General features: G+C 35.3%; 1 protein-coding gene across 2 annotated transcripts in view; it reads left to right on the plus strand.

Annotated features, from left to right (window-relative positions):
- LOC110455353 (helicase domino-like) overlaps positions 1–5,053 on the plus strand; it is a 105,071-nt gene extending 100,018 nt beyond the window's left edge. For both annotated transcript variants that reach the window (XM_021505434.1, XM_021505435.1), the window contains 3 exons: positions 261–396; positions 1,185–1,286; positions 2,383–5,053. In XM_021505434.1, the coding sequence (XP_021361109.1) occupies positions 261–396; positions 1,185–1,286; positions 2,383–3,260 (1,116 nt within the window). In that variant the 3' untranslated portion in view covers positions 3,261–5,053. The remainder of the gene's footprint in view (positions 1–260; positions 397–1,184; positions 1,287–2,382) is intronic.
- The last annotated feature ends 7,731 nt before the right edge of the window (positions 5,054–12,784 follow it).

The following is a 12,784-nucleotide window of genomic DNA, read 5'->3' on the forward strand; positions in this document are numbered from 1 at the left end:
TTGCACATTGCTTGTTAAATGTATGAAAGTGATTGCAAGCCTTTGTTGTTTGTTTTCACAATTATAACCATTACTATTATCCATATGTTGTAAAGCGCCTTAGAGTAATTTTACAAATTATATAGGGCGCTATATAAATGCTGTATATTATTATTATTATAAAGAAGTATGTTCAGTTTAGAAGGACATAATTGAATTTACATGTGGCTGAAGAAGATGTCTCTTATCAATGTCAATCAAGTTCTTGTGTTGTTCTGCAGATCCCTACAACCCAGATTATACAGGCTCAGGTCCACCAGGTTGGGCAGCCAGCCACACTGACCACAGCTGTCAAGACTTCCGCCGCAGGCACTCCCATCCAGATCACGCAGCTTCCCCAACAGAAGGCTGGTGTGGGTAAGTAGTCTCACCACAAATACACTTGATTTATATACCTGCTATTTATATGTAGGGGATATAGTGTTCTCATGTCCAGACCTTCCTGTCCTCTTCCTTAGTTCTTTTCTCTTGTATTTTATTCAAAGGAGTAGAAACTTCACAAATGTTATCTGTGATTGAAATCTTAAATCTCTAATATGAAATCAGGCTGCTGGTTTGATCTATAGATTGATAATCTATTAAACAGAATAGATTGTGCCCTACTGCCATTGCATGTTTTAAAATATTCTTCAATATCCTTATTTCTTTCCATTCAACAAACTCCCGGTGGATTTTAGGCTTGGTGTTATAATTGATCATTGTACTCCCAGGTCCCTTGTTGAAAATTCAAAAATTGAAAAGTTGAAAAATGGAGTTACAACAATCTGTTAGACAATTTCCTTTTGCAAACTCATAATTTGTTTGATCTGTTTTGACACCAATTGTTGACCATTTTTCTATGGTTTGGTTCAGTATGACCCTGTAAGTAGAGAACACAACTTTTTGTCAATTCAACCATCATGTCATAAGAGGAAACTCTGATTCTAGTATTCAAATGCAATATTGAATTTTCATGCAGATGTAATTAAACAGTTATATAGGTATTTGGTGTACATTAGAAAATAATTTGTTTAAGGGCTGTTTCAAAAATGATGGGAAACACTTTTCTTATCAGGAAAAGCCTAGTGATGCTTGTTGTAGATTTAAAAAGAAAACAAATTCACCACACAGTTTGAATAAGATTTGGCATGTATTTTCTGTTGCAGCCAAAGCTACGACCATTAACCAACTCCAATCATCACAACTCAAACATATGCAACTGATTAATCCGCCAAAGCGACCACTGCAGCAGCCGTCTAAAATAACATGTAGGTATCTCATGGGTGAGGATTATTTGGAGAAGAAATATGCTAGATATTTGAGTAACACGATTCTTCAAGTGAAGGTAATAATGCTAGTTAAAGCCAGTGGATAGTTTTCTATTTTGTCATTCCATGAATTTGATAGCCTATTAATTTCTCTGAAATAATTGTATTGAACTGGTGATAGAACAGTATATGTGGGAAAGGCATTTCCATCACACCACTAAGGACACATTTCAATTGATACGAATATTCACTGGAAATTTGAGGATTTTAGATGTAAGGAATGAGTTTGATTGTGGTTTGTAATGTAGATGTGTGTTCTTATTAGCCTCTCTGATGACTCTTATGTGTGTTTAAGAAAAGTAAAACTTATTTCCATATCTACTTTCGAAGGGTAAAAATACTGTGACCCTGATTTTTAGGTCACCTGAGACAAAGGTCAGATTTAGGTTAGCATTATCAGCATTGGGTAGCAGTGTGATGGTATGCACATATGAGCCCTGACTGACCCCCCGGGGCTATTGGGTGGGGCCAAAAAGGGTCGAATTGACTGAAATTTCAAAAATCTTCTTCTCAAGACCTAGATATGGTAGAATCAAATACTCTTCATAGATGGAAGGGTCTTAGGTTTATTTATTATGGTTTATAATGGCAAATGCTACTTTGAATATTACATGTTAATAACTTGATTTCAATTATAACCCTGTGTTGACAGTTAGATCATTTGAAATTATTGAGCCAGCCCTACCCCCAAGGGCTGTAGGGTGGGGCCCAAAGGAGTCTGTGTGCTAAAATTTCTTCATTTTTTCTTGTTTAGAATCAGAGGTGCTAGTTTCAAATACTTTTTAGTCTTAAATCTGTATGCTAGATATTGAATAAGGTGGTTTTATTGTTTTTTGTCACTGAATAATATTTCTGTTCGTGTTAAAAACAAAATCAACTCTCTGTATAAATATATCAGGTGACCGTTAAGGCCCATGGGCCTCTTGTTTCTTATGTCACTGTCTGGTTTGTCAACCACCAATGTGGTTGTTGAACAGTTATTAGTTTCAATGTACATGTTGTGTCTTCTTTAAAATGAGTACTGATTGTGTTGTAGCCCTAGGACAAGTGGGTAAACCTTTGCCCCTCAATGCTGTACAGATTATCCAGCAGCCCTCCACTGGTCAGAATGTCACCTACCAGCTTCAGCAGCTAGTGAAACGTAACCCTGGCAGTGGCATGATCATCACGTCGCAGCCCACCATCATTGCCACAGTGACACAGGGCCAGCAGGGTCAACTAGTGCACAAAGTGCTCAGTACGTCTTCAACACAGTCAAGTCACCTCCAGACAATCACAGCCGCATCTCATCCAGTCGCCCATGCAACGATCGTGACTGGCACACCACAAATGTCTGTGGCTACTCTGAGTCTGGCAACTGCATCATCCCAGGCAACAAAACCTACTGTGGTGTCTACCCTGTCAGCTGACCCACGACAGGCAGTTCAGGTCCACTCTGTTGCTCCACAACAGGCAAAGATTGCTACCATTTCTCAGGCAGCGGCCACCTCCCAAACCATACAACAGATTCAGGTCACACCAGCCACCCTACAGCAGGTGCATACCACAGTTGCAGCGCCTGCCATCCAACAGCCACTCACTGTGACAGTGGCTCCCTCGAGCCAATCACCTGCCCTAACAGCAACCATACTACAGACAATACCAGCCCCTGTTCAGCAGGAGGCACCATCAGCTCCACAGACTGCTACACAGATCCAAGTGACGACTATACCACAGTCAACAGCTAATGTTCCTCCCCAGCAGACTCTGCTGCCAGTTGGTGCTGTAACAGCACAGGCGGCAGCAGCAGCTGTGCAGGCCTTGCCCCAGGGCACTGCCCAGGGGCTTGTGAGTGTAGCACAGTCGCCACAGCAACAGGCTGCCGCAGCCAAGGGACCTTACGCAATGAGAACTAGAAACCCTCCAAAACACTGAGTTGGATTTTAGACAAACATTTGTTAAAGATAAACCATACCCTGTCTTTAGGCTCGGAATCTCTACAACAGCGGTAGCTGAACAATTTGCTGTCTGCCCTGTACTTGGCGCAAGAGGCATGCAATGCTATCCAACAGGATACAAGGGAATAGGAGATTTGTCCTCTCAAAGACAACGTTTCCTCTTATGTTACTAACTGTTCATAAACTCTTTCAGATTCTTCTGGAAATGTGGACTGATTGAACCCCTAACAAAACACATTAGCTGTTTGTGGCTGTAAGTACAGATTGTAGACACTGACTGGGTTACGTGATGTTTAGATGTTGTATTGATGTTGTTACTAGGATGGAAGTTGTTATGTGTAGACGAGGAAGACTCTTGGTGTTGTATGGATATGTCAGTCATATACAATAACCATAATTTGAATTGTGTTAAATCTATTTGTACTGTGGTAGATATTTATTTGTTTTTTATATGAAATATCTTTTAAAAATGGGAAAATGATACACTTCCATTTTTTCAAATGAATCTATTCATGAAACATTTATTTCAACAAACATTTACAAGTTGTTTGAAATGATGTTATGTGGTAAAAGTTAGGTCAACACAAATAAAAGGGTATCACTTCAAACAGCAACTTTCAACATCTTTTGGTTGTGTTGTTAATATTTCATAACACATCATTCTGATGGGACGTGATTTTGAAAAAAATGAATAACAAATTTTGATGATGAAAAGAAAGATACTGTACAACAGATTATTTCTGTGGGCTTAAATTTTCGGGATTTTTACCAAAAATAAAGTAAATTTACATAGATTATAATTTCGCAATAAACACATGTGAAGGAACTAATTTTTGTCGATGTTTTAGCACAGAAGATGGTGCACTAGGTGTCAAAGGAATAGGCTTTATTACAGCTCATTGAGTGGCAAGTAAGTGTATCATTATGATTATGAAGTTTATTATTCTGTGGATCATATTTAGCGACAAAGTTATTGACCCGCCAAATCACAAAAATATCATCCCTGTGGAAATATCATGCTATACAGTATTGTGTCTATCATTGTATGTAATAGGTAAGTCCTGCATGATGTATTTATCCCAGGTAGATACAGAAACTTTAATTAGTCAACATTCATTGTAATGTAGGCCAATTTTTCCAAAAAACATTCACTCATGAAAAACATAAAATATAAAGGAGTTGGTTGCTGAAATTAAGACTACCCAACCATCGACACATACCTGGTAGCTACATTATCAGATGTGAGGAAAAGTACAGCTATAATAATTGCAACAGAATGTTGGTTAAGAACCAGTTTGTTCATGAATAGGAATCGGTTTAGAAACCTTAACTAAAAGTGAATGATTCATTGGAAATATTCAGTGTCCTATACAGATTCTGTTATTACTGAACCCCATGATCTTTTAGTGCAATCAAATTCTATGGAGACGGTTAACAAGTTTGAGTTGTGTATTGTAAAACGTGTATGTTATATCTTTGGAATGATGGGCACTACAGAAAAGAATATTATTTTCCTTGATATCTGATTGGCTGCATGTGCTAGTTTGTGTATGATATGATGAATACTCCATAGAGGCGTATGAAGGGCAAATCAATTATGTTAATACTTGTGGATGTCTAGTGTATTACCTGCATCATGTTATTGACTGTGAACACACCGATGATGTGTTATAAATTATAAGGCAGCTTTTTCTCTCGTGATCAAATGTGGAATATCCTGTAATAATTATACTTAGTATGTAAATATGTGAATAAAATCATTTAAACTGACTCTTGGTCTTTGTTATAATAGTATTGGTAGTCTACTATGTGACAAGAAATCTCGAGAAATTTCTGAGATATGATGGTTGTTGAAATGAATGATAAGGTTTGATTGCCCATATTGTTACGAGAAATGTGATATATGAGATAATGACAGTCATTGAAGTTAACAAATTATAATATCACATTGATAAATGGCCAACATTAACACAAAATAGAAATAACAAAGTTTGAATTCTTCTGAATAACATTTAAGGCCCAGGATAGTGAGATCTGGCCAGTAGCATGCTGGGACAAAGAGGTACAAACTCATGGTTATAGGGGTCAATGTTTTAAAAAAATCTTCAACAGCTTTTGAATAACGAAAAGACCCAGGGTATAAAGGGTTGCAAAGTTTGTTCAGATGATTGACCTTCACTCATATTCAAGGTTATGGTAATTTGATTTGGGAAAAAAATAACTTGACAACTTCTGAAGAACAGAAACACCCAGGGGATGATATTTGGCCAGTAGCATGAAGGGTTACCGAGTTTGTTCAAATGATTGACCTTCACCCATACTCGAGGTCACAAGGGTCAAACATCTCGAATAATCTCAAAAAAACCTTATGAATAACCAAGAGGCCCATGCTGTTTGTATTTGACTAACAGCACGCAGGAATGAAGGGCTTTTAAGTACAAAAGAATGACCTTCACCCCTATTCAAGGTCACAGGGTAAAATATGTTTAATACTTTAAACTTTCCAAATTTTTAACCAGTATCATGCTCAGATGAAGAGCTATCGAGTTTGTTCAAATGAATGACATTGACACCCTTTCAATGTCATGGTCAAAGGTGTATAAACCTTTAAATGACCTCATAAACAAAATGTCTTTGATGATGATATATGGCAAGTTGTATGCTGGGATGAAGGGCTTTACAATGTAAAGTTAAATTGACCTCTAAGGTCACAGGGGTTTAATGTGTTTTAACAGGTTCTTTTGAACGACTTGGAGATGCTGATATTTTGCCTGTAGCATTATTTTAAGGTTACAAGTGAGATTACAATTAAGAATGAATTCATAGAGGAAGTACGAGAAATATTTGATGAAAAAGAACAATCAACAACACAATACAAAGGAGTAATTATGCTTAAGTATAAACAAGGGGAACAAAAAGATATTGCGAACTGGATTCCACTTCCACTTTTAAATACCGACTTGGATTATTACCAAGATTTAAGCTTTGCGTTAAAACATATTTTGCCTAAAATAATACATGGATAAGAGGGGTTTTCGGTAAGATTGATATCAGATATAATGGAATATGTGGATTCAGAAAACAAAGATGGGTCAATAATCGTTTTAGATCAACAAACTATTTTTTGGAAGAGTAGAATGGGGATGGTTGGTAAAAAGTTTAAAAACATAATTTGGGGAAAATATGATCAGATGGATAAGCATGACGTATAAAAAGTCTCAAAGCTGTATGCTCATAAACGGTCATTTATCACAGTTCTTCACTATGATAGCGAGCTGTTAATACCGGATTTTTTTGATTTTTTTTTCTCTTCGTTAACATAGAGCGCACCCTTGAACAAAACTTTATATTTCTCCTAAAGATGTATTACAGGTGCCTACTCATTAACCTTTGATTTTGAGTTTGTTGNAACCAGTGGATGGATTTTTTTCAAACTTGGTCAGAATTATCCTTGGAGGTNCTATGCAAAATATGACAAAATTCACTGAATATTCAATTTTTTCTAATTCATGCAAATTTGAACTTGTTACCATGGCAACAATAATTAGAAATACAAATACATATATTCATGACAGTGTTTGGGAAATATTTAAAATAAAAGAAACAGTCATTTCAAAGGTTTTGAATTTTGATGCATTTGGGGGCCAAAACACGCCTAAACCATACATAGTCCTTTGCAGACGATTCGCAATTATGTATACGAAAAGCAAAGTCAATACCAATAATAGTTGAAGTACTTGCCAAATACGAGAAAGCTTCAGGTGCAAAAATTAATCTTAAAAAGACTAAAGGGGTACATATATAGGCTGTTGGAACAGAGGCCTCCAAACTTTAGAGCTATAACTTTGATGAAAGGTAACGTTAAGCACTAGGCATATTACATGGCTATAAAATAAACAAGAACAGAATATGGGATGTAAAATACGTAAAATAGAAAATATTAGCATTACATTGAAAAATAGAGGTATCGTTAAAAGGAAAGTCTTCATAGTAAAAAAAAGTATCAAAACAAACATGCTACATGGAATGAGCAGAAGGAGGGTTGTCAATGATTGATATAGACACAATCATTCAAATTAGCAGAATAAAACTTTTATACAGAATTATACATAGTGAAACTGATTCATGGAATATCTTGGGAAAATATTGGTTACAGTGATTACCCTGGTTACAGTGATTACCCTATGTCACCAACAATATATATATAACAGTGATTACCCTATGTCACCAACAATATATATTACAGTGATAACCCTATGTCACCAACAATAGATATCACAGTGATTACCCTGTGTCACCAACGATAGATATTACAGTGATAACCCTATGTCACCAACAATATATATTACAGTGATTAGAATCACCCTATGTCACCAACAATAGATATTACACTGATTACCCTATGTCACCAACAATAGATATCACAATGATTACCCTATGTCACCAACAATAGATATCACAGTGATTACCCTATGTCACCAACAATAGATATCACAGTGATTACCCTGTGTCACCAACGATAGATATTACAGTGATAACCCTATGTCACCAACAATATATATTACAGTGATTACCCTATGTCACCAACAATAGATATTACAATGATTACCCTATGTCACCAACAGCATATCTTACAGTGATTACCCTGTGTCACCAACCATATATATTATAGTGATTACCCTATGTCACCAACAATATATATCACAGTGATAGCCCTATGTCACCATCAATAGATATTACAGTGATAATCCTGTGTCACCAACAATATATATTACAGTGATAACCCTATGCCACCAACAATAGATATTACAGTGATCACCCTGTGTCACCAACAATATATATAACAGTGATTACCCTATGTCACCAACAATATATTTTACAGTGATTACCCTGTGTCACAAACAATAGATATCACAGTGATTACCCTATGTCACCAACAATAAATATTACAGTGATAACCCTGTGTCAACAACAATAAATATTACAGTGATAACCCTATGTCACCAACAATATATATTATAATGATTACCCTATGTCACCAACAGCATATATTACAGTGATTACCCTTTGTCACCAACCATATATATTATAGTGATTACCCTATGTCACCAACAATATATATTACAGTGATTACCCTATGTCACCAACAATATATATTATAGTGATTACCCTATGTCACCAACAATATATATTACAGTGATTACCCTGTGTCACCAACAATAGATATCACAGTGATTACCCTATGTCACCAACAATATATGTCACAGTGATTACCCTGTGTCACCCACAATATATATTACAGTGATGACCATGTGTCACCAACAATAGATTTAACAGTGATTACCCTGTGTCACCAACAATAGATGTAACAGTGATTACCCTGTGTCACCAGCCATATATATTATAGTGATGACCCTGTGTCACCAACAATAAATACCACAGTGATTACCCTATGTCACCAACAATATATATTACAGTGATTACCCTGTGACACCAACATTATATATTACAGTGATTACCCTATGTCAGCAACAATATATATTACAGTGATTACCATGTGACACTTACAATATATATATCATTGATAACCCTGTGTCACCAACAATATATATTACAGTGATAGCCCGATGTCACCAACCATATATATTATAGTGATTACCCTGTGTCACCAACAATAGATATTACAGTGATAACCCTGTGTCACCAACCATATATATTATAATGATAACCCTGTGTCACCAACATTATATATTACAGTGATAACCATGTGTCAACAACAATAAATATTACAGTGATAACCCTATGTCACCAACAATATATATTATAATGATTACCCTGTGTCAACAACAATATATATCACAGTGATAGCCCTATGTCACCAACAATATATTCTATAGTGATTACCCTATGTCACCAACAATATATATTACAGTGATAACCATGTGTCAACAACAATAAATATTACAGTGATACCTCTATGTCCCCAACAATATATATTATAATGATTACCCTGTGTCACCAACCATATATATTACAGTGATTACCCTTTGTCACCAACAATATATATTATAGTGATTACTCTATGTCACCATCAATATATATATCAGTGATTACCCTGTGTCACCAACCATAGAAATTACAGTGATTACCCTATGTCACCAACAATATATATTACAATGATAACCCTATGTCACCAACAATATATATTACAGTGATTACACTGTGTCACCAACGATATATATTACAGTGATAGCCCTATGTCACCAACAATATATATTACAGTGATTACACTGTGTCACCAACGATATATATTACAGTGATAGCCCTATGTCACCAACAATATATATTACAGTGATTACACTGTGTCACCAACGATATATATTACAGTGATAGCCCTATGTCACCAACAATATATATTACAGTGATTACACTGTGTCACCAACGATATATATTACAGTGATAGCCCTATGTCACCAACAATATATATTACAGTGATTACCCAATGTCACCAACATTATTTATTACAGTGATAACCCTGTGTCACCAACAATATATATTACAGTGATTACCCTATGTCACCAGCAATAGATATCAGAGTGATAACCCTATGTCACCAACAATATACCAACAATAGATATTACAGTGATTACCCTATGTCACCAACAATAGATATTACAGTGATTACCCTATGTCACCAACAATATATATTATAGTGATTACCCTATGTCACCAACAATATATAAATCAGTGATTACGCTGTGTCACCAACCATAGAAATTACAGTGATTACCCTATGTCACCAACAATATATATTATAATGATTACCCTGTGTCACCAACCATGGAAATTACAGTGATTACCCTATAATATATATTATAGTTATTACCCTATGTCACCATCAATATATATTACAGTGATTACCCTTTAGCACCAACAATATATATTACAGTGATTACACTGTGTCACCAACAAAAGAAATTACAGTGATTACCCTATGTCACCAACAATAGATATTACAGTGATAACCCTGTGTCACCAACATTATATATTACAGTGATTACCCTATGTCTCCAACAATAGATATTACAGGGATTGACCTATGTCATCCACAATATATATCACAGTGATTACCCTATGTCACCAACAATAGATGTTATAGTTTTAACTCTGTGTCACCAACAATATATATTACAGTGATTACCCTATGTCACCAACATTATATATTACAGTGATTACCCTATGTCACCAACGATAGATAGTACAGTGATAACCATGTGTCACCAACAATATATATTACAGTGATTACCCTATGTCACCAACATTATATATTACAGTGATTACCCTGTGTCACCAACGATAGATAGTAAAGTGATAACCATGTGTCACCAACAATATATATTACAGTGATAACCCTATGTCACCAACATTATATATTATAGTGATACCCTATGTCACCAACAATATATATCACAGTGATTACCCTATGTCACCAACATTATATATTATACTGATTACCCTATGTCACCAACCATATATATTACAATGATAACCCTATGTCACCAACATTATATATTATACTGATTACCCTATGTCACCAACATTATATATTATACTGATTACCCTATGTCACCAACGATATATATTACAGTGATAGCCAACAATATATATTACAGTGATTACACTGTGTCACCACCGATATATATTACAGTGATAGCCCTATGTCAACAACAATATATATTACAGTGATTACACTGTGTCACTAACAATATATATTACAGTGATAACCCTTGGTCACCAACAATATATATTACAGTGATAACCCTGTGTCACCAACAATATATATTACAGTGATTACCCATGTCACCAACATTATTTATTACAGGGATAACCCTGTGTCACCAACAATATATATTACAGTGATTACCCTATGTCACCAACAATATATATTACAGTGATTACCCTGTGTCACCAACAATATATATCACAGTGATTACCCTATGTCACCAACATTATATATTACAGTGATAGCCCTATGTCACCAACGATAGATAGTACAGTGAAAACCATGTGTCACCAACAATATATATTACAGTGATGACCCAAGTCACCAACATTATTTATTACAGGGATAACCCTGTATCACCAACAATATATATTACAGTGATTACCCTGTGTCACCAACGATAGATAGTAAAGTGATAACCATGTGTCACCAACAATATATATTACAGTGATGACCCAAGTCACCAACATTATTTATTACAGGGATAACCCTGTATCACCAACAATATATATTACAGTGATTACCCAATGTCACCAACATTATTTATTACAGTGATAACCCTGTGTCACCAACAATAGATATTTGAGTGATAACCCTGTGTCACCAAAAATATATATTACAGTGATGACCCAAGTCACCAACATTATTTATTACAGGGATAAGCCTGTGTCACCAACAATATATATTACAGTGATGACCCAAGTCACCAACATTATTTATTACAGGGATAAGCCTGTGTCACCAACAATATATATTACAGTGATTACCCTGTGTCACAAACAATAGATATCACAGTGATTACCCTATGTCACCAACAATATATCTTATTGTGATTACCCTATGTCACCAACAATATATATATCAGTGATTACCCTATGTCACCAACAATATATATTACAGTGATTACACTGTGTCACTAACAATATATATTACAGTGATAACCCTTGGTCACCAAAAATATATATTACAGTGATAACTCTGTGTCACCAACAATATATATTACAGTGATTGCCCATGTCACCAACATTATTTATTACAGGGATAACCCTGTATCACCAACAATATATATTACAGTGATTACCCAATGTCACCAACATTATTTATTACAGTGATAACCCTGTGTCACCAACAATAGATATTTGAGTGATAACCCTGTGTCACCAAAAATATATATTACAGTGATGACCCAAGTCACCAACATTATTTATTACAGGGATAACCCTGTATCACCAACAATATATATTACAGTGATTACCCAATGTCACCAACATTATTTATTACAGTGATAACCCTGTGTCACCAACAATATATATTACAGTGATGACCCAAGTCACCAACATTATTTATTACAGGGATAACCCTGTGTCACCAACAATATATATTACAGTGATTACCCTTNACGAGTTACACGTGTGACATTAGCTATAGTAGAAACACGAGTTACACGTGTGACATTAGCTATAGTAGAAACATATGTTACAAATGTGACATTAGCTATAGTAGAAACATGAGTTACACGTGTGACATTGGCTATAGTATAGAAGAAGCCGACATCCCCCACTCCAATAAAAGCCATGGCTCACTTAATTTATTTAAACATTCTTTGTTTCTTTTAATTACTTTTTAATTATGTATTGTGTTAGTCATGAAGATGTCCTTGTGATAGATTCAGATTCAGTATTTCCTTGTGTTTTACAACACATCGGAGAGGAGAGATT

Source organism: Mizuhopecten yessoensis, unplaced genomic scaffold (genome assembly GCF_002113885.1).
Source record: "Mizuhopecten yessoensis strain PY_sf001 unplaced genomic scaffold, ASM211388v2 scaffold8205, whole genome shotgun sequence".
Classification (NCBI taxonomy): Eukaryota; Metazoa; Mollusca; class Bivalvia; order Pectinida; family Pectinidae; genus Mizuhopecten; species Mizuhopecten yessoensis.